General features: G+C 44.7%; 2 protein-coding genes across 2 annotated transcripts; both read left to right on the forward strand.

Annotated features, from left to right (window-relative positions):
- Positions 1-2,555: 2,555 nt before the first annotated feature.
- On the forward strand, positions 2,556-6,383 carry RPL34 (ribosomal protein L34). Its single transcript, XM_030023684.2, has 5 exons — positions 2,556-2,599; positions 3,487-3,560; positions 3,662-3,761; positions 4,525-4,628; positions 6,256-6,383. The coding sequence occupies exons 2-5, from the start codon at positions 3,496-3,498 to the stop codon at positions 6,338-6,340; spliced, it is 354 nt and encodes a 117-aa protein (XP_029879544.1). The 5' UTR covers positions 2,556-2,599; positions 3,487-3,495; the 3' UTR covers positions 6,341-6,383.
- A 4,569-nt stretch (positions 6,384-10,952) lies between these two features.
- On the forward strand, positions 10,953-15,383 carry OSTC (oligosaccharyltransferase complex non-catalytic subunit). The gene is made up of 4 exons (XM_030025050.2): positions 10,953-11,222; positions 11,461-11,554; positions 13,191-13,388; positions 14,739-15,383. The coding sequence occupies exons 1-4, from the start codon at positions 11,084-11,086 to the stop codon at positions 14,755-14,757; spliced, it is 450 nt and encodes a 149-aa protein (XP_029880910.1). The 5' UTR covers positions 10,953-11,083; the 3' UTR covers positions 14,758-15,383.
- Positions 15,384-22,561: the final 7,178 nt, after the last annotated feature.

The raw sequence follows: 22,561 nt of genomic DNA on the forward strand, positions 1-22,561 counted from the left end.
CGGCAAATGTTTGAAAAACTAGGCCAGTGCATCAGCAGAAGCAAACCACTGGAATTTAAGCGACAGCTCCTAAAATTTACACCAGTTGAGTTTAGAGCCCAAATCAGGTAAGTTCAAAAAAATATCGATACTGTTGTTCAATAATAAAATAGTTACCTGTTGCACTGACAATATCTAAACTAAACTATTCCATCATAATTTCATAGTGTTGTTCTTTAACAACTGGATTCTGTTACACTTTCATATTTAGGCATGATTATTTAATCTAATTTAATTGGCTTTCTTATTCCCCTCAGGGTCCTGGGCCTAGAAAGTTCATATTAAATACTCTAATTGCTCTGAAATTTACTTGTCGTCTGAAATATGCTCCTATTTTAAATATACCCTAAAATCTAGTTCATACATATTTTCTCTTCTTTTACGAATTAGAAAAAATCTGGTGTCCATAATTTGCACTTAAAAAGAGTCAATAATTAACCAAAATAATAATTATAGATCGAAAACAGGGAGGATGCAGTACAATGAACTGCAAGTTACAAACCCGTAAATAAGGCCAGGAGCACACATCAAAGCTTTCCGAGCACCTGCTACACTCCAAAAGCAAAGCCGAAGCCGCTAACGACAGCAGCGGCATCCTACATATTTAATGGACGGGTCCTTGGTTATCATTATAGAACATTGCTCAGGCCAGCAGCGCAAAAGAGCATTTCAGGGCTTAAAGACGGTGGGCCCAATCCTGTGCTCCTTGCACGTGGCGATTTCCCGTTGACGCTACACGAAGATTTTGCCCGTACAGGTCAGCACCAATTGCGGCGGCAGCCGCGATGCCTTCACACGCGCCGCGAGAAGGAGGGGATGGACTTTGTGCGGCAGAGCGGGACCACCACCGGCAGCAGAGGCCGGGGAGCAGAAGGGGTGGAAACGTGCGCTTTAAAATCTCTTGGCCTTTGATGTGTCAGTGCCACGTAGCAGGGTGGGAGCGGGATCCATTAGGGAGGCCACAAATGGAGAGCGGGGGCCTTCCTATTGCCAGCCAGCTGCCGATTTCAGAGCGCAGAGGCCAGCTCTGCTTGTCAACGTCCTTCTCAGCTTGTCAGGGATCTGCACGCGTGGGAAGGGAGCTGAAACAAACGTCTGGGAGGAGAAGCGCGATCCGGTGGGGCTCCTTCCAGCGAGCATTCCTCCCTTCCTTCCGATGAAAGCGGTGCTTAATGCAATTGCAAGGGGCTGGTAGGGGTAGCTTTTGTGTGTTTGTTTTTTAGTAACTGCACATTTAGCAGATCTACCACCACTGGAATGCTGTTCCTGGATGCTGACAAGCCATCTTACGCTCCCTTAGCTCTTGCTGTTTCCTTTCTTTTCTTTTCTCAGGGATCTACCAGAGGCTATTAAATACAAAAGTCAGAAAACAAAACCCAGCTCAGGCAGCTTGTAAGATGCCGACTGCTGAACGTGAGGAGGGTGTATTAAGGGAAAGATCAACTAGCCGTGTCCTGTTTCCCCTATGCTTTTCCTAGGTACCTATGGCGTGGAGATGGGATTTTGGGTCAGGTGGACCTTTGACCTGAGCAGCAGAGAAAGTTTTATATCTTCATATACCTGCTTGAGCGCCTGCCCCGGAGCACGTGAGACAGCAAGTACGTGCCTTGGTAAACAGGCAAGAGGATTTTCTGCCCGAGACTCCCAGCGCAGCTGCCGGCACAGCAAGGAGGTGTTAGGCAAGTGTCGGTAGTGTGTGGCTCTCCACGGAGCCCAGTTTCGGGATCAGCCTGTCAGACGGGTGCAGTGCCCGGGAAGGCGGCTGTCGGGCGGTAGCGAGGGCGTCTCGGGAGGAAGGGAGGTTAGCACTTCGGTGCCCAAGGCAAGGTATTCTTGAACAACTTGAACACCGCAAAAAGAGGGAGGGTGCAACCCTCTTCCCAACGAGGCTGGCAGGAGAAGGGGTGCAGTCTTCAACGGGGACCAGCCTTCTCCCCGTGTAAGTTTTTGCGTAAGAGCGCACAGTTTCCAGGTGTGTTATCTGCCGGTTTGGCGTGGAAAAGGGTGGATGAGTGGCTTGTAATTTAGAGCTTAGAACAGCACACTGAGAAATGGTTTATGGGCCTACGACTACGTAACTACCATAACGAAGAACAAAACGTTCTTTCATGAGGAAAGAAGCTGAAGTTTCATAAAAATAGTTTTTCAGTAAAACATAAAAAATTTTTAAAAATGTGGTGCGGGGGGGGGGAGAAAGCATGTGCTTTCCCGGAATCCCGGGGAAAAGTGAAGCAGCTGCAGCAGAGAGGATTTTGCCGTGCTTTACCACGTCCCGTCCCCCCCCCCCCCCCCATCAGCTCCGCCGCCCCCGCTGGCCGCGGCAGCGCTGCCGGCCCGGCCGGCTCTCAGCCCGCTCCTGCCGCTGAGCGGCGCCCCGCCCCGTTTCAGCCGTACAACATGGCACCACCCGTGCGCCTCCGCTTCCGTACAACATGGCGGCGCCCACGCCCCACCGCGGCCGAGAGATGAGCCACGGCTATTCCTTCCGGGTTCCAGAGCGCCACTATTTCAATGTTGAACGGCGCGTTTCCGCCTCCTCTTCCGGGTCCGGCGGCGCCAGGTATGGCGGAGGGTTGATGAGGGCTGTAGGCGCCCATCCGCCCCCATCCGCGGCCCGGCGGGCGGCGGGGGCGGCCAGGGGCCCCGGGGAGCTGTGGTGAGGGACGGGCGGCGCTGCTGCCGGCGCTCGGGCCGGCGGCGGGGCCAGAGCTGCGCGGCGGCGAGGCTGGGCCTTCCCAGGCCTCTGCGGCGGGGCTCCCGACAGGGGCCCGCGTCTCCCGGGCCGCAGCGAGCCGCTGGCGGGGGCTGGGGCGCTGGCCCCCGCCTCCTCCCGGCCCAGCGCCCGAGGAGTGCCAGCCCCGGCGGCGGGGGGTTGCCCTGAGGGCCTCCGAAGGCTGCCGGCGCCTCTCTGGGGCCTTTATCCCTTGCGCCGCTGCGGAAGCCGGGTACTGCGGGTGTCGCTGCCCTGGTCGCGTTGTGCTGGGCCCGGAGAAGGCCCCGGTCTGGGCCTCGGGTGTGACCGACGCAGTTTGCTGTCAGGTGGGATAGGGGGAAGACAGCGTTTGCTTCGGCTCGAAGTTTCTAGCCTTGCCAACGAAGCTTATGGTGATGAGAAAATACACAGCTGCTAAAGCTTTAATAATGTTTTAGGGGAGCTGACATTATACAGGCAAGACCCTGACGTCGTACTGCGTCCAAGTTAGTTTGGACGAACTTCATTGCAAATCCCAGTCTACCCACTGTCCCGTGTTTTGTTGTTTTTTAGTGTAGTTCTGTTGGCTGTCATTGATGAGGAAATGCTTTAATTTTGTTAATACTAATACAGAATCAGCCGCTGCTGATTCATGTCTGGCCCAGTGCTTCAGTGCAGGTGCTGCTGTGATGTGTGAACTTACATGTGGACATGGAGCCTTTAAACTAGCGCTGCTTTGTTTTTGACTAATTTAGGTGTAAAAAATGGTTCAGCGCCTGACCTACCGCCGTAGGTTGTCCTACAACACAGCTTCCAACAAGACCAGACTGTAAGTAAGACATAATAGTTTCTGAGAAAACTTATTTTTTAAGAAAGCTAAGTTTAAGTTTAGATTGTTACATTAACTGAGTATTTTTCTGCCATACTTAGGTCCCGAACACCCGGGAACAGGATTGTTTACCTTTACACCAAGAAAGTGGGGAAGGCACCAAAGTCAGCATGTGGTATATGCCCAGGAAGACTTCGTGGTGTAAGTATTAGCTGTACTGGCATAAGATTTTTTTTTTTTTTTTTTACAGCAGTGTTTTTTCAGTACAAAGAGCCTTTTCAAGTAATACAACATGCCTGTTCATTGATGAATTCTTGTTGGAACAACTTTCTTCTTTAAAATATTCTTCTCCAAATGTTGTAAAGTTTAACTGGTGAAATAAGCTTTGAAAGCTTAAAGAGTAAGTGCTTTTTTAATGCTTGTTGTTTTCATTGCTGTTATGTCTGAACCTTTTCGTTTTATAAGATGTAACTGGCTGAAATTTTTAGAGCTAGACTGAGGTGATTCTGTAGCAGGTTTAAAAGTCTAAATTGGACCTATTAGGTAGACTTTCAAAAAAAGCCATAAGCCATATTTGACTTTCAGTTTTAGAAAAAGGAATGAATGTTTTTCACAGTATATTTTTGTCCAAAATGTGGTGTAATCTTGGTGTAATGCCATTGGTCTTAGCAGTGATGGGAATGCTCGAGTAAGGTCAACCTTTGAGCAGTTCCTACCCTTGGGAAAACAACCTTTTTTATAAACAATTTTTTAACGAATCTGTTGGCGAACCCCTGTGGTAGAATGAAAAGTTCAGCTTAGGAATGCTGAAGGAACAAGCTGCGGCTTCAGCCACTTTTTTGCATCTTGAATAGTCAACTTCAGGTGTTGCTGCTTTTTTAAACTATCAAAGTGAATTTGCTTTATATGGCCATTATCCAAAATTACTGTCTTATGATACACTTCTCATTTTTGCTTTCTGTAGGTTCGTGCTGTGCGTCCTAAAGTTCTTATGAGGCTGTCAAAAACGAAGAAGCATGTTAGCAGAGCCTATGGGGGTTCCATGTGTGCTAAGTGTGTCCGTGACAGGTAAGCTTACAGAAAGCTAACTTTATTCTCGAGGTTACTTCATATGAGACTTTTACATCTCACTGTGTTTTCATAATGTGGACCGAGACTTTGAAGACTTGTGTGACATTGGTGTAGTAAAATGGAGAGGGTAAGCATGGGGCACATTTGCAGTGATGTGTGCGATCTTGTCCCTTGGATTTGAGCTAGTTACTGTGTGTGGAGCTCCTTTGTAGAGAGTTTATGTTGTTCTTAGTTTCTTACTGCATTGTTACTTTGTTGCTAAACATTCTGGATTTTTACATTTTATACTGAGTCCCCCTAGTAAAGATTTTTCTCTTCTGTTGTCCTGTTTTGTCTTATGCAAAGATACAAGTGTAAGATCAGTTGAGCTTTTCGCTTCTTTCTGGTGTTTTGGGATTCAAAGATACTAATTGGTTGTGTGGTAAGCATCTTTATCTGGTGAAGCTTTAAGATGGCCTTTGTTGGGCCTCACTGAATCCAGTTTTACTGTGTAACAACTGTAGGTCCTATACTTCTTGGCAAGTTTGAGGAAAAAGTGTGTATTATAAAGAATATGTCATCTCTGTGAATGGTAATCAAAGCAGATCCCTGGAGTCAGCAGTCTAATGCCAGTTATTTCATCTGTAGTGCAAATCTTGCCAGCATTTTTTTTTTTTTTTTGCTTGTGTGAGTTCGAAGTTAAATCGCATTAGGTGCTACTGAAGACAGGTTGTTACAACTGCAGATCTGTAACATAACTTTTCTGTGTTAAAAGGCAATTTTTTTCTGAGTGTTTTGCCAAACACTTTATGAACTTGGTAGTTCATTTTTAATACATGAGTATGCCTTATTCTGCCTAAACCAAAAAACACAGTCACCTCCTTCCCTGCAATTGGCAGCTTTTTGCCTGCATCTCTTCAGGCATCTTTGGTAGGTTTTGTGTACTGCAAAGTAGCCGTATATACCAAATGCATGTGGAATAGCATTTTAATGTTTTGAGGTAGAGTGTGTATGGTATATTTGTGCTTTTAACTCAAAACCATCAAATAGGCTGTTGATGTGAGAGTACTATAGCATAGGTCCATCTGCATGGTGGCCTTCCATGTCTTCCAGAAATAATGGTATTTAGGCATGACTTGACCTGCCAGAGTTTTCCCCGTTTATGTGCAGGGAGCTTTAATCCTGATAGGGGAACTGTTCTTGTTCTGATAACTGGACTCACATAAAGTTTTCTGTCGTTCTAAGGAAGAGAGCTGACCATGACTGGTCACACCAATTCTGATTTTAAGAACATCTAAATGAATTTGCCAGTGAGGAATTTTGCCTCTTGCCTTTGAAATTAGTGAAGGTGGTAATTTTTCCAATGTTCAGCCATCAGGTATTACCTTGCTTGCCTACGAGCCCCTCACCCTAAATTGGCAGGCACGCTAGGCCTTCTTCCCCAAACCACTACATTCGTACAGTGCCACAGTCCCTGTGTTTTGATGCTGACAAGAAAATCAATGGTTTCCCTTTTTATGTAATTGTGGAACTAACACATGTGCAGTGACTGTTGGAGATAGCAAAACTAATTGTAACTTTGTCTTATTTTTGTGTTTTCACCTAAGTAGATACATGTCCTAAAGTTGTTGTTTCTCCTTTCCAGAATCAAAAGAGCTTTTCTTATTGAGGAGCAGAAGATCGTTGTGAAAGTATTGAAGGCACAAGCACAGAGCCAGAAGTCAAAGTGAATCTATTTGTAGTTTCAGCCCAATAAATGAAACCTCCACTTTTCTTGTGTTCTGTCATTCCATGTGCTAGTCAAAGCTGGTAGGAGCTGCTTCTCACAGCTTGTATAATGCAGAATTGGGTTTTGGTGCAGCAAACCCCGTAAGTCAGGATGCTGTGTTCTGCGCTGCCTGCAGGCAGGGAAATCAAGCAGGTGGAAGGAGGTCTGGTTAAGCAGGACTCCCGGCTCTGTCTCACAATCCTGTTGAGGGATTGGAGCAACTTTGAGCAATGCAGATTTTTTTCATGGTAACAGCTGTGTATGAAGTCATCAGAGGACTTGGCTCAGAATAAAGTTAGGAGTCTGAAAAAGAAAAGCAAACAAAAGAAGACTAGGACTAAAGACTGGAAGAGAAATTGTCAGATGAAGAAGAGGAGAGCTAGAATAGGCCTAAGGTAGTTTTGTGGTTTGGGTTTTTTTTTTTTTTTTCAATAGTATGTGCTATAGTTACTGTTACTCGGGGGGGGGGGGGGGGATAGTCTTACTTCTCAAAGCCAGTGCTGTATCCACCAGACAGTTGCATACTGCTACATCTGGATCTCCTGGAAGAAAGCTGCAGCTGTTCTATTCTGTTCCTGGGTTAGGAGCTGGAGGTATGATAGAAGCAGAGCTCCAGGGTACAGCTAGGACAGAACTTTAATGGCTTCCAGAATTAGGTTTTAGAGTAGTGATTTAGGCCACTGGTATTGAAACTTGAACGAAAGTTCTGTTGGTTTATCACTGAGGATGTAATGGTAATGTAAAAAGCAACTGTAAAAAGTGGAAATGGGCTTGTGTGGTGGTGTATTTCCCCCCACACACACACCCCGAACTGCTCTATGATCTCAGGAATTCCTGGTAGGCCTTAGCATTTGTGTAATGAGTTGGGCAGTTAAGTGTCTGTTGACTGTACCAGGAACTCTTGCATGGCTAAGGTGGGGAGTGGCACTGACCATACCAAGGACTCCTGTTGCTTGGCAGAGGTGGGGAACAGGAGCAGGAATAACTGACAGCCTTGGAGCATCCCTTATCTGAACTGTAGTCATCCCCTGACAGCCTTGGAACCTCCCTTATCTGCATCGTAGCTCCTGTGAAACGGTACCAGTGTTCCTGGAATTCTAGTAATTTGCTGATGACTAAAGCCAATCATCTCGTGAACCTATAAACAGTGGTCCTATGTGAGGCCCTTTGAGCTCTCCTGGACCGCAGTGGCTGCAACCAGCATCCCTCTCCAAGGGGGACGCCTCTCAGAGCTCGCAAACTCTCCAGTTTGTGAAAATTGGAGGACCGTTGCCAAAAGCTGACAGGACCTGGGCTGGTAACCTTTGCTCCTTGAGGCTCAACCCGTCGCCTGTTGAGAAAACATCGAGACATTTGACGTGAACATTTTGCTGAACTCAAGGGGAATTTTTAACAGGTATACCTTTGGTTTTTTTATATATATATATATATCTATATATATCTATCTTAGAGTCTGTGAGCATGCGCATGTGAATTGAGCCGGGTATCCGATAGGAAGTATAGTGTAAGCATTGCACTTTTGAATCTGTAAGTCACTGTTCTGCTACACACATAATCCCCTTAGGCATAAACGGTTGACCAAGTCTGGGACTAGGAGTGGATGCAGCTGCACCTAAGCTCCATCAGGAGTTTAGAAAGCAAGAGGGTCTTCTCTGAACCTTGTGACTCAACGGGAGGGGAGGGTCTCCTCCCTTTTTACATCTCTGATCTCTGTGCAAATCACAAAAAATCAATTCTAACTCAATTTTCCTTTGTAAGTTTCTCTCTTACCCTTTTGCATCTTCGGTCTCTGTATAAATAATTCTAGTTTGATTCTAACTTGATTTTCCTTTGTACGTTTCATCCATGTATTAAGAGTGAACCTTGCCATAGCACTTTGTGAAGTCGCACTTCTATAAATTCCTATTAAATCATTTTTTGCTAACACCCTTGACGGTGATTCTTTAGGCGGTCCAAACCACTCATTTTCGCGACAGCTCGTTTTGCTGCTTTGCTTCAATCTGTTTTGTAGACAGAACTGTAAATGTGCCTCTAACGCTATCCAGAGGTACTTTAACACACTCTCTTGCATTACCTGTGGGTGCAGTGCTATTCCTCACCCCCAGCTCTGAATTTTGGAACTACTCGGTACCTGACAAGAAGCGGGTATCTATTTTTACTGATAACTATTTTTTCAAAAAGCGGCAAGCTCCACCACCACAATAAGGAAGGAGGAGAAATAATTACTGAGCGCGCAGATTTACTGGGAGCAGTGAGGATGCCATTTGAAGAGGTTTCTAAGACCACTTGTGGAGCCTGCTCAGGCTGTGGCTCTGAGATGTGTTCAGATTCCTCCTCCTGACTCTATACTGTCTGTTCACACCATGCCTAGCTCTGAAGCTTGTCAGGCTGTACAGTCAGCCAAGAAACAGATCACAGAAAACTGAGCTGATGGAAAGACCTGCCCTCTCGGTGGCAGTGAGCTGGTACTTTGGGTCAACTGCCTGTAAACTCACAGCGGTGCTGTTGGTGCCTCCTGGGTTTGACAACAGGAGATGGCTGTCATCCAGGATAACTGACTTAACACCATGCATGGTGAAAGGAGCTGTATCTCTCCAAGAATTTTGTCACAGTGTCCCAACTCATTAAAATGATTCTGTCAATATTCTCAAAATGGATAAACGTTGCAGCTAACTCATGTAGCTTTAAGTATGAAGCGTTTCTTTCTCCTCAGCTCGGGTTATGCTAAAACTTGTTCCAAAGGCTGTAGCTAATTAAAGGAGGTTTTAAGACATTTCTAGGTGCTGTTACTGTAGTTAGTTTACCAGGTTAAATTTTATTAGTTGTTGCCTTACTGTGCTAGTACAAACTTCATTACTTTGGCATGCTGGGAAAATGGTTTTAAAGCAGGAGCGGCAAGTAGGGCAGGTGTGTCTAACCTGCCCCCAAAGTGCTCTTGTTTTACATTAAAAGCTATGAGATTAGAGTTTTCCCTGGGGCTTTTGGAAAGGAGGCAAGCTGGAGGGAGAATACTTTTGGAATAATTAGAAGTGTCATAAACTTCTGTTGACAGGCAAATCACACAGAGAGGGAGATTTTTCTAAACAGGAGGGCTAAGACTGAAAATGATTAATCATAAATGACATGATTGTGCTGAAAGGCAACTGAGTTAGGAGAAGTGGTATCACCACTGTAGGCAGAAATAAAAGCAGTCATTAGGCAAAGTGTCAGTGAAATGGTAATAAGGCCTTAATTTTTTTTTTAAACAGTTTTTCTCCGAGCAGGCAGCTGCAGCGTAGGTATGGGGGCAGTTGTTTGGGGCACTATACCCCTCAGGGCTGCCGGTGCCCTCTGTGCAGTGGGTAGTAGGCTGGATGGCTCGGTGAGGCAGGGCATGTTCACCCAGAGCATGTGCTTTTAAACACACTTGCATAACCTGGAGTGAGGGGTTGGTATCGAGATGGTTTTTACTGCCTCTCTCTGGTGTTAAATTACATTTGCTGAAAGGCATCAGTCATGGGTGTTTGAGGTTTGGGGTTTTTTTAATGGACCTGTTTACTTCTCTTCAGCTAGCGCTCCGATTCAGTCCCTGGCTGTCAGGTGCCTCTTCTGAAGGAAACGCTTCCCATGCTGTCAGGAGACTTGACCTCAGCTCAGACAATGGTACAGAGAAGACAGAACTGCTCCAAGAAGGACTTTCCCCTGCCCCTGTTCACGAAGCAAGAGGAACTAGACAAGTTTCCACTCAAAATGGAATTTTTCTCCCTGATGCGTTGCCTGGGTGCTTCTCTCCATCCCGAGCCTCTGCCGAGCTGAGGACAGTGGCAGGTTGGCCCTGCTGCCAGCCTGGGCAAACGAGGTGTTCGCATACTTTTACAGGAGTGTGTAGGATGGTCTATATACACCCAGGTCTATGCCCGCTTGCTCCCAGCAGCTACTGGTTTGATGCACTTTTTTCCCCGGCTCTCCGTGTGCTGCCGTTGGGCTCTCCTCTGACTGCCGGCCAGGGTGACACCACATCCCGCGGTGCAGGCAAGGGGCATCCCGGCCGCGCTCCCCTCTAAACACAGGGACCTGGGTGAGGCCGACTCCGGATCCCGTTCTTTTCCCCGGGCCTGCGTCTCCCCAGCCCGGCTGTCCAAGCTCACCCGCCGGGCCTGGGTTTTCCTTCCCCCTGCCAGGAAACTGCCGCAGCGCTCTCGGTGTTGCACCTGCCCGTAGGAAGTATGCCATAAGCGAGGCTGGTGGCGAGCGCGTACGCGTCCATCCGCGCACACGCGTGTCCGCGGCCGCCAGCCCCCCCGCGGCGCGGCGGGAGCCGGCAGGGGCGGCCACGTGGCTGCCCAGCCCGGGGGGCGGGGCCCGCGCCCCTGCCCCGGCCCCGCCCCAAGCTCCTCGCCGTTACCCAGCACCGACACGTCAGTGCTGCTGGGTCCTGGCAGGTGGGTAAGAGCTTGAGACGGCGGCGGCGGGCGGTCTGCGTTGCCACATGGTTTTTGCGCAGAAAAAAGGTCTCTCTTTACGTCCTTCATTCTCTCCTGGGCGTAACTTTTGGTCGCTCCTTTATATTGCCTTTTTTTCCTTTTTTTTTTTTTTTTTGTTATTTGTTAATTTACCCCTGTCAGGGCGCAGCAGCCAATTTCCGTTTCCGCCTTCGTGTCCGGTTGCGGAGGGCGGCCGCGGCGGGGCGAGCCGGGCAGGGAGCAGGGGTGCCGCCGCCGCCGCCATGGAGACGCTGTACCGCCTGCCCTTCGCCGTGCTCGAGTGCCCCAACATCAAGCTGAAGCGGCCGAGCTGGGTGCACATGCCCTCGGCCATGACCGTTTACGCGCTGGTGGTGGTGTCCTACTTCCTCATCACCGGAGGTGAGGCCGGGGCCGGTGGGGCGGGCGGGAGGGCGGTGTGAGCGGGACACCCCGCTTACGGAGTAGCTCTTCCTCTGCCCCCGGTGGCAGAGCTACTGCTGCTGCCGAACCCTTGTCCGGCTCCAAATGGGGCGTGAAACGGGAACCTCGGTCGGCTCCGAGCGTCCCTGCGGCGTCGGGGCAGTTCTCGCTGTTTGCTGCTGTGCGTCAAAGGTGATGCTTGCTTTTCTCCCCACAGGGATTATCTACGACGTGATTGTGGAGCCTCCCAGCGTGGGGTCGATGACAGACGAACACGGGCATCAGAGGCCGGTGGCCTTCTTGGCGTACAGGTAGGGGGGCAGGAGCAGGGCTCTGCCGCCGCAAGTGAGGTGCTGCAAACACCTAAGCGCAAGTGAATAAACCCGGCTTACAGAGCTGTGCGTCTCCTTTTTGTGGAGCACTCTGTGCAAGGCAGGATCTGTTCTGTATCAGTCTCTGGTTTGCAAATATTTTAAAAAAAAAAAAGCAGCACTGAAACCAATGGAAGTAGAAAACCTCAGTCCTTCTAAAACTTCTAAAAATGAAAAGTCTGGTAAGAAAAAAGATTTGAGCTGGCAGTACTCCTCTTTCTTCCAAACCCTTGGTATTGAAGTTGAGTTTTATAGCGGATGCAGACACATTTGATCATACTTCATAGCACCATACATAATGTTTGTGAAACTTTTGGTTCTGGTCTCTTAAACTCTAACATAATTAGGACTTTTGTGTCTGAGGGTGGGGAGCATAGTTACAAATGTGTAACAACAGTGTCTTCTTTGAGTTTTTTGCTTTTATTATTGAAAATAAGCTAGAGACTGCTTAGCAACAAATTGGTCTGAAAAGGGTGAAATCTACATTTGTAACTGTGTTTTTTATGCGTGTAGAAACAAATAATGGTTTTTGTTAAATACCAAAAAAGTTCTTTGAATCTGTGAGGTCTGTGACATGCCTCCTGTACAGATTTTGACTTGGATTAGGTGTAGTAATTGTCAGACTGGTTTGGATTGTTGCAGTGTAGATGAATCAGGCTACTGCTGGGAGTTGATAGCACTTTAGTAGAAGTCAGTGAAAACAACATGAAAGAAGATGAAGTTGTTTGTTTTCAGGATATGGGACAATAATGATAATCTTCATTTCTGTATTAGCATCCACAGTAGTTTTATCCATGCCAATTTTATGAGGCTGCTAGTATTGCTAATTACAAGGATAGGAAAAAGGTTCAGTGACTGTGGGAAGCAGGAGGCTCATGATCCAGGTGCAGTATTCTTTCCGCATCTCGGTTTCCCCTCTCTCCATCTGAGCTTTGTAAGAAGGAAGTCTGGCCATATGGACTGACAGAGAGCCAGGGCACTTTCAGGCTGTGTCCCCACAATCGATATGTGCAAGCTCAGCGAGCTGGTAGCAAAACATACTGCAGGCGAGAACCGGTTTTGCTGTGTGCTGGAACCAGTAGATGTTTCATGTGCTGACATAGTGCTTTGGGCGGGATTTGTACTGAGATGAGGATTCAGGCACTGCTGCCCAAACATCGGGATGGACATAAGACTTGGAAAGCTCAGTGGCCATGTGGTCATGGTTCCATGCCTTGAGTCATCTGTGACACCAGGTGCTACTTTGGACCAGATATTTCCTAAAACAGATGAGCTTGCGTGGTAGCTGTTAGTATACAGTGTTATGTATAAAACCACTAGTATGCTTGACTGGTCACATTGCAGACTATCAGTCCCGGAGATAAATTGCATATTAAAGCCTTGATGTAATTGCATAACGTCAGTTTCCATACCTACGTTTTGTTAGAAAGTCAGCCATCAAAGTTAATCATCCTGTTGAATTTGTACAGCTAAAGCAGGTTGAGTACATGGGGTTTGAAATATAAAGTTTCTTTAAAACTAATCTTTTTCTGACTCTCTCTTCTTCCCTTCCCTCCCCTTTTTTTTTTTCCTTTAGAGTAAATGGACAATATATTATGGAAGGGCTTGCATCCAGCTTCCTCTTCACAATGGGTGGCTTAGGATTCATAATTCTGGATCGATCCAATGCACCAAATATCCCCAAGCTGAATAGGTTTCTTTTGCTCTTTATTGGATTTGTCAGCGTGCTTTTGAGCTTCTTCATGGCCAGAGTTTTCATGAGGATGAAATTGCCGTAAGTGATTTAATACTCTTTCAGCGTTTCTTCTCTTTCGTGGCTCCTGTGTGTCTCTGTTAAATTTAAGAGTAACAGAAAATACAGTGAGGTATGGTCAAGATCTGCAGCTTGGTTATAAGTTGCTTTTTTCAACGCTTTTTTGGAACAAGCTACCTCAAATGAGGTGCTTTTGGGGCCAGCTACTGTAAGATTGCACTGTGGTTAAAAAAAAGGTGACAGTTCCTGGTATGTCAGAAGATATGGTTAGTGAGTCTGACTTAGAATTAATTTTAAGGTAGACTGAGTATGTACTGGTCGGGTAAAAGTAATTACAAGGTAGGCCTTTGAGGAAAAAGCAAGTGTCAAAGAACTTGAAAAAAGGCGAATGAGTTCATTATAGTGACAGTGTACATGAGAGATCATAACTAGAAGAACTGATGGCAGCAGTAACAAGTGTTCAGAAACATCCGAAGCAGTCTTAAAGATTATGTCTCAGGGTTTTTTTGTTGCCAGAAAACTGAACGTAACATTGACGCATACGATATACGTGACATTTTAATGCGTCTATATTCACAGATCAAAAAGTAGGAAAGATCTCGAGGCTATGCAAAATCCAAATGCAGGATTTTCAATTCCAACCCCCTCTTTATTTCTCAGTCCATCTATTTCATTTAGAATAGCTGGAACCTGGTGTTTGGAGGTACTGGTAGTTAATTTTTGGAGTAGCTCCATGAGGTGTTGACTTAAAAACAGCAGTCATTCCTTCTTTCTTAAATATATTTTTTAACCTCTGTAGTGTAGTTAAAAAATTTGTTTCATAGCACAGAAGTGACAGGTTCCTTGGCAGCAGGTAGCTGGATAGGGACCTGCTCTATATTTTCTTGCTTCATTGATGCTATATATTTTCTTGTTTCTTTGAGTACACGTGTCTTAACAGTTCTTTTTCTTAAACTCATTACAGAAACAGGGCTTCAGAGAAATGGAAGAGAAAGAGACCAGAGTTGTGTTGAGTGTCAGAAAATGTTGGGTTATACTGAATATCTTAACACTGGTCGTTTGTGTAAAGGGTACAAATAAAGAACCTTTCGTAGGGTGTAACCTGGGCTTCAAAAATTCCAAACAATTACCAAAGCTAGATTGAGAATGGGCTAATCAATTTTCAGTGTTCATTGAAGAAAATCAGCTGAGGAAGGAGCGTGTAGTTAAGCAGGCCAGTTTGTACCTTGGACAGGATTTGTTTTAAGTAGCCTTGATCAGCAGAGGTTTTGGCAGTCTGAAGTTTTTGTTTTAAGACCATATTTCTCTTGATTTTTGAGGAGGGCTGCCTGTGTTTGCTAACTTTTTTTCTAACTTAAATTTTTTCTGTAGGGGCTACTTGATGGGTTAGTACCTCTTGTGATGTATGAAAGCCCGAGCTGAATTTACTCCTCTTCATGAAGTGTTTAAGAAGAAGCAGCAAGAAACAAATTCCGTAGTCACCATCAACAGGAAAGAGACCTGGCTATAAGAAACAACTAGGGAAAGAGTGCTTTCTCTGCAAACAAACTTTCACTACCAATGGCTGATGTGTAGTTTTGAAGCGATATTTTATCATTTCATTTGAAAAGAGCAAGTTACCTAGCTGGGTTTTTCTTTTTATATCCCAACTCAGTACGAAATAGAGAACTTATCTTTAGCTCTACCTGAAATAAGTATTAGCCATTGGCTTGACAGTTCTTTGTTGCAGGTCTGTCCCCTCTTCCCTGTGTGGGACAATTACATGTGTGAATCAGAGAAGAAACACCTGAAACGTCTCTTCCCAAGTTATAATTAGAAGATTAATAACTTTGGATGCTTTACAGTCAAAATACAATGTGTCTGAAATGATTTCAAAGGCACCTTTTGCCTTGATATTAATGGCTCTATGTGAGCAAATCCAGACATGCACTGGGAAAGGCAAACTGTATGAATGTGCATTTCTTTTTGAAAAAGTGTACGAAAGGAGCCAAATAAAACTTATTTTCTACAAAATTATTTGAACTCTATGCAGTTTCTGAAGCTTTCTTGTGTGCATGGCCTGTTCTACATCCAGGCTTGAGATGCCATACCGTACCATGACCACATAATTTCGGCTTGATTTTTCACTATTGGATAATGATATTTTTTTTTTTTTTTTAATATCAGGGACCAGAAACCTCATATGTTCCATGAACTTGTACTGTATCCAAATGACATACTGTTATCAGTAGCCTGAAGCTGCTGCTTTTTTGTGCGAGAGGTGATGCTCCAACTTATTTTGTCTTAATTTTAAAAGATTGGATGTTGCTATCATGTTTCATTGGAGTAATGTATTGCGTTCTGGGGGAAGGATCCCTCTAAATCTCCATAAATGTCTTTTTTGAAAGCCATATTGTTTGAAGCACTATTTTCATCTGTATAATAACTGTCAGTGAGAAATGTTGTTTATTCCACATACTTAATCAAATTTCTGAGCTAGCTCTTAATCATCTGCCCTCAGGATATGTCACTTCCACTCCCTTATTCTTACATACAATGTGATTTCTGCATTTGCTCATCTTACATGTTATTAAGATTTAAGGTAGCTTAAGCTGTTTTATGAGGCTCATAACTGCAAAGTTTCCAGTCTTTTCAACGTGGTTATCTTTTGGTCACTCTGGTTTTGGTGAGACATATGCTTACCTTCAAGGGGGAGTATTGATATTATGTAAGTAAATAACTGGATTTGTAAGTCAACTTTTTAATACATCTGAGAGGGAAGTCGAACCAGAAAGTCACTTCACTGAATATAATCAAGATTCCTCTGGCTCGGTACTTGTCCCGCTGCAGTTCAGCTTCAGCCTCCAAGTTTGCAGCTGATTCTAAATGAGCATGCTCTTAAACAGTGCTTTTAATGGCATAGTTGAATGCCTGTGGTCTATGAAATGCACTTGATTACAGTTGCATGCTAGGTGACATAACTTGGAACAAACAAAGCAGACAAAATTGCAAGGTAGAAGATAGTTTCAGGAGAGTAAAACTAAGATGATGACTCTCTGCAAAAAACAACGTTGAATGGTCCCTTATGTTTGTTTGGTTACAAGCTACAAACTAGATCTGGTATGATCCTCTGCCAAAACATGAGGCACAGAGACAACAGAAAAATGAATGAGAGCAGAAGACAGACCACCCAGGAATTAGGAGTGTGATAGATAGGAAGACATACAGAATGCACAACTGGAGATGATTGGTTAATTTTGGATGTGGGTTGGAGGCTTCTCGGTCACTGAAGGAAAAATTTCTACTGAGCACTGTCAAATAAACTGCAAAGAAGAGGTATTGCTATGCATTACAGGAATCCCATTTTCAGTTAAAGAAAGGCTGGTATTTTCTGTAAATGTCTGCTGTTCCTTATAGCTAACAGCAGGTGGCCTTTAGGGGTTTAGGATAGCAGTAGGAATCCATCAGTGACTGAAAGAGAACTTCCTGTAACTAGCGACAGTATCAGTCTGTGTTTGGTTCTCATATCTTCTAGGGTGAACTGAACTAGATTGTGTGGTGGGAAATTAAAAACAAAGTTGAAACACTGAGATAAAGGCAAAGCAGAGCTTATAGGAACACATCTTTCCATGATTAAAAACAGAAGTTTGGCCTATTTCCAATTGCAATGAAAAGAGTCAGTCTGTAGTGTAGACCTCTTGATTTTCTGGCTCTCCTGCTGGACAAAATACTGAATCCATGGCTCCTCTGTAGGCTTCAGTATAATCTCTGAGTGATGATGCCTAGTCCATACAGTCAGGAAGAGATACATAACCTGTGTAGCTTTTGGAAGTTAGCATATACATATATGAACCCTTAACAATCCAAGTGATCTTATGCTTAATTGAGTTAAGCTGAAAAATACCTCTAGATAAAAAAGACCAGACATTCTGGTTTCCTTTTTTTCCCCCAATACTTTTTCCAGACTTCTGTAAATTGTGGAACAGAACACAGAATCATTTAGGTTGGAAAAGACCGTTAAGATCATCAAGTCCACCCATAAACCTAACACTGCCAAGTCGAACACTAAACTGTGTCCCTAAGTGCCACATCTACATGTCTTTTAAATACCTCGAGGGGTGGTGATTCCACCACTTCCCTGGGCAGCCTGTTCCAATGCCTGACAACCCTTTCAGTAAAGGGATTTTTCCTAATATCCAGTCTAAGCCTTCCCTGGCACAACTTGACACCATTTCCTCTCATCCTATCGCTTGTCACTTGGGAGAAGAGACTGACACCCACCTTGCTACAACCTCCTTTCAGGTAGTTGTAGAGAGCGATAAGGTCTCCCCTCAGCCTCCTTTTCTCCAGACTAAACAGCCCCAGTTGCCTCAGCCGCTCCTCATAAGACTTGTGCTCCAGACCCTTCACCAGCACCTCAATGTCTTTCTTGTAGTGGGAGGCCCAAAACTGAACACAGTATTCAAGGTACAGCCTCTCCAGTGCCGAGTACAGACGATCACTTCCCTGCTCCTGCTGGCCACACTATTTCTGATGCAGGCCAGGATGCCGTTGGCCTTCTTGGCCACCTGGGCACACTGCTGGCTCGTATTCAGCCGGCTGTCAACCAGCACCCCCAGGTCCTTTTCCACGAAGCAGCTCTCCAGCCACTCTTCTCCAAGCCTGCAGCATTGCATGGGGTTGTTGTGACCCAAGTGCAGGACCCAGCACTTGGCCTTGTTGAACCTCATACAATTGGTCTCGGCCCATCGATCCAGCCTGTCCAGATCCCTCTGTAGAGACTTCCTACCCTCAAGCAGATCAATGCTCCCACCCAACTTGGTGTCATCTGCAAACTTACTGAGGGTGCACTCGATCCCCTCGTCCAGGTCATTGATAAAGAGATTAAACAGAACCGGCCCCAGTATCGAGCCCTGGGGAACACCACTTGTGACTGGCCGCCAACTGGGTTTAATTCCATTCACCACCACTCTTTGGCCCAGCCATCCAGCCAGTTTTTTTTACCCAGCAAAGAGTATGCTCATCCAAGCCATGAGCAGCCAGTTTCTCCAGGAGAATGCTGTGGGAAACGGTGTCAAAGGCTTTGCTAAAGTCCAGTTAAGCAACACCCACAGCCTTTCCCTCATCCACTAAGTGGGTCACCTTGTCATAAAAGGAGATCAGGTTAGTCAAACAGGACCTGCCCTTCATAAACCCATGCTGACTGGGCCTGATCCCCTGGTTGTCCTGTATGTGCCATGTGATGGCGCTCAAGCTGATCTGCTCCATAACCTACTCCGGCACCAAGGTCAGACTGACAGGCCTGTAGTTCCCTGGATCCTCCTTCTGGCCCTTCTTGTAGATGGGCGTCACATTCGCTAACCTCCAGTCAACTGGGACCTCCCCAGTTAGCCAGGACTGCTTGATAGATGATGGAAAGTGTCTTGGTGAGCACTTCCACCAGCTCCCTCAGTACCCTTGGTTAGATCCCATCTGGCCCCATAGACTTGTGTGTGTCTAAGTGGTGTAGCAGGTTGCCAACCATTTCCCCTTGGATTATGGGGGCTTCGTTCTGCTCCCTGTCCCTGTCTTCCAGCTCAGGGGGCTGGGTACCCAGAGAACAGCTGGTCTTACTGTTAAAGACTGAGCCTTTTCCTCATCCTTTGTCACATCTAATAAAGAGTGGAGATCCTCCTTAGCCCACCTTTTGTCTTTTATGGCAGTAGCCAGATTAAGTTCCAGTTGGGCTTTGGCCCTTCTAATTTTCTCCCTGCACAACCTCACGACATCTTGGTAGTCCTCCTGAGTTGCCTGCCCCTTCTCCCAAAGGTCATAAACTATCTATTTTGCCTGAGCTCCAGCCAAAGTTCTCTGTTCAGCCAGGCCAGTCTTCTTCCCTGCCAGCTTGTCTTTCGGCACACGGGGACGGCCTGCTCCTGCGCCTTGAAGATTTCCTTCTTGAAGAACGTCCAGCCTTCCTGGACTCCTTTGCCCTTAAGAACTGCCTCCCAAAGGACTCTGGCAACCTAAACAGGCCAAAGTCTGCCCTCCACAAGTCCAAGGTAGCAGTTCTGCTGACCCCCCCCTCCTTACTTCTCCAAGAATCAAGACATGTTTGGAAGATCTGTGCCACTGAAGCCGTTTTTGGAGGGAGGAGGACATTTCAGCCATTTTGAGGAGATACTGACAAATACTCTTGCTGGTAAAGATAAGCATGGCATTTTTTGTAAGTCCAAATACCAACTTTTTAAAGATGTGTAATTCTTAACGAAAACCTATAATATTCTTTACAGTAAAGATTATTTACTGGTATGAAGTAGTCCACACTGATGCCTGAAATAAAACTGACATGTTTCTTAGACTGATGCAGAATATTTTTGAGCACCACCATTAGACTTTCTTACTAATTTACAGCATTCTAATTCTAAATATATTGTGCTTAATGGAATTTTGCTTAGGAGGCTGAAAGTGCCTCAGTTAACTACTTGCTAAGTTGGATACTTGTTCACAAAATACTGCTTGATATGGTTACTATACTCTACCTATTTCCAGTTCCAGTTGTGTATTTTATATGCATAAATATATGTTCTTAATATATGAATTAGGAAGCACTAGATATTAGACTTCTTAAGAGTTACAGTCTTAGAAACTGAGACAATCCTAAATTTCTTCTGCTGCTCCCAATACAGGCAGCCAACATGGGTATGGGGAAGACAGCAATTCTTATTTGTTTTCCTGACATGCATAGAAATACTGCATACAATGGAAACTGTTTTCCTACAGCATAGCAATGTCTGTGACAATGTAATTGGTATTGTACGTTTGTGAATGTGATGATTATATTTTTCCTTTGGTGTTACAATTTTCCTCACAAAAAGGGTTGCAGCAATAGCTCTGGCATATTTTTATAATTTCTAATTGCCAATTCTCAACTTTGCAGTTACTTTAGAATATTTTTCTTCCAGAACATGGTTAAAGAGGGTTGAAACCATTAGAAGAAAGGAATTGGAACAATTGTAAGAATCTCAGGAGAACATTTTGTAATGCTCTGCAGTCGCATTGAGGCCTTTCAGCTATACAGATGATTGGAGAAATCTGGAGAAATCTGGATTTCAGTAACAGCAAAAATTACAACTAATGCATCAAACCCTTCTTAAAGGGTAGTGTTTCCTGGGAAGTGGCTACTAGGAATATGAAAGTTTCTAGGTGATTTGGTTTCTTTGGTAAGAACTAATTATGCTGGTGTCCTTTTTGTTTGAGATGGATACCTGTCAGCTAAGAACTGGACTGAGACCATGAGCTCGTTTTAAAGCAACAGCTGTGGCACTATAATGGGAGTCAAGCATGTCTGACTTGCACCATGTTTTAATTGGTGATGCAGATGCAAGGCACTGCATTCTGATATCTAGTATCTTGAATCTATAAGGCAACTTGCCGAGCTCCTGTTTAACAATGTAAGTTTAGTTACTAATGTTCTTTGGGTAAAAGATGGAGTTTTACTTCATCATGTAACTATCCCATACGAGTTCTATAACTGTCAAAGCTCTTAAAGTGTTCTACCTGCAGGCTGCAAGAAATAGTATTTAGCTGTGAATAAATCAGATCAATATGGTATCATCTGCTGCTTTATCCATGCGAAAGACTGACATTTGTAATTTTGTTCCTTTTTTTGTATCAGTTTTCACTACAAAGATCAATGTTGAGGTGGGGACTGGTATCCCTTTGTTGTCGGTGGTAATTATACGCTCTTAGCTGGAAGTAGGGAAAGAAAAATTTTGAAAGAACTCAGACTGGTTGTGCTATTCTAGAGTAGTGAAAGTTAAACCTTTTCTATGTTACTTAGTAGACAGGCTAAAACAATTTCAGAACTTTTAGCTATCCCTGACAGCTCCTGGACGATAGGTAATATGTTCACTATATTCAGCCTTCCAGTACCTCATCTGTCTTTAAATGTGGATGGAGAGTGTGAGGCATGGGGAATAATAAAAAAATAAGCTTAACTTCCACCTGAAGAAAAAGTTTTGGGGGGCAGGAGAAGCATTTTAAGCACCTGGAAGAAAATGGCAAAAGATGAGTAGCCAACTTGGATTTTTAAGGAATAAGTCATGTGAAGAAAAAGCCATACATGAGAGTTATGGGCGCCATGGATAGAAGAAAAGCAGATGTTTAGGCTGCAGCTTTTGGTACTGTCTTGCATGTTATGGAAACTTGGCTTAGACGAAACAACTATAAGCTCAATGCCAAAGTACTTTGAAAACCATTTTCAGAGAGTGTCTCCTGATTAGCTGATGTCCTTTTATCAAAGTGGAAAGATATTTTATTTTTGAGGTCTGTCCTGTGGCTAGTTTTGTTCAACATCCAGTGACCTGGATCAAGTAGGGAGTACTTAATAAATTAGTAGAAATCATAAAACTCAGAGGCTCCTGGAAGGGCAGAATTAGGATGCATAGTGATCCTAACAAATCAAGAAGAGTGCCCTAAAAAGAGTAGGCTGGTTTATTCTTTCTAGGAACAAGTACAAATTACCAACGGTACTCAAGCAAAATAACTGACAAAATGTGGGAGTAATTTATCAGAGTAAGTCCTTGGGTTCTGGTGCACTGCAAGCTGAAGAGGAGTGTTTGCCTTTTTTGCAGCAATACAACATCACACTGAGATATTTGCAAAACTTTTAACTACAATGTATATGAGGCATAAAAGTAAGTGTGAAAAGGAAAGGAGTAATTTTGTTTCTGCGTCAGTAGTAGATAGAGCTTAAATAGCAGCAAGGAAGAGTTTGGATAACACTAGAAAAATACTTTTGAGGGTAAAATAGTTGACTTCTGGACTAGATGGTCTATGGCGGTGATGGAATTTCTGCTGTGCACAGCTTTAAGAACAGGCTAGGCAAATGCCTGTTAAAATCTGCAGATACATCTGGCCTTGGTTTTGGGCGAGTGATTGTCATCTTGAAGTGTCTTCCAGCAGCTGCCCATCTTTATTATTCCATGGATAAGAATGAAACTTTTGACCTTCCAAACACCGATGCTCTTTGTCTTTAAAAACAGTTATGGAAAGGTCTTTGTAAATAACTAAATCTGTCCTTTAAAAATATCCCTGCTGTGCAGTTGTAGGACAGAATCCTGCTGGCCTCAGTTCAGTCTGAAAAAAATCAAGTAGTTATATGAACTCGACATGGCAGCAGAAAGTAGCTCCATTAACTGCCTACTGCCAGAACAGAAAATGAATTAGCTGTT

The sequence above is a fragment of the Aquila chrysaetos genome, chromosome 1 (assembly GCF_900496995.4).
Source record: "Aquila chrysaetos chrysaetos chromosome 1, bAquChr1.4, whole genome shotgun sequence".
Taxonomy (NCBI): domain Eukaryota; kingdom Metazoa; phylum Chordata; class Aves; order Accipitriformes; family Accipitridae; genus Aquila; species Aquila chrysaetos.

What these genes read in the sequence shown, in the direction of transcription:
- RPL34 (XM_030023684.2), top strand. Translation starts at nt 3,496, where the DNA reads ATGGTTCAGCGCCTGACCTACCGCCGTAGGTTGTCCTACAACACAGCT. An exon ending in GCTTCCAACAAGACCAGACT is followed by an intron (nt 3,561 to 3,661) that starts GTAAGTAAGACA and finishes TGCCATACTTAG; the next exon opens with GTCCCGAACACCCGGGAACA. An exon ending in GCCCAGGAAGACTTCGTGGT is followed by an intron (nt 3,762 to 4,524) that starts GTAAGTATTAGC and finishes TGCTTTCTGTAG; the next exon opens with GTTCGTGCTGTGCGTCCTAA.
- OSTC (XM_030025050.2), top strand. Translation starts at nt 11,084, where the DNA reads ATGGAGACGCTGTACCGCCTGCCCTTCGCCGTGCTCGAGTGCCCCAAC. An exon ending in CTACTTCCTCATCACCGGAG is followed by an intron (nt 11,223 to 11,460) that starts GTGAGGCCGGGG and finishes TTCTCCCCACAG; the next exon opens with GGATTATCTACGACGTGATT. An exon ending in GTGGCCTTCTTGGCGTACAG is followed by an intron (nt 11,555 to 13,190) that starts GTAGGGGGGCAG and finishes TTTTTCCTTTAG; the next exon opens with AGTAAATGGACAATATATTA.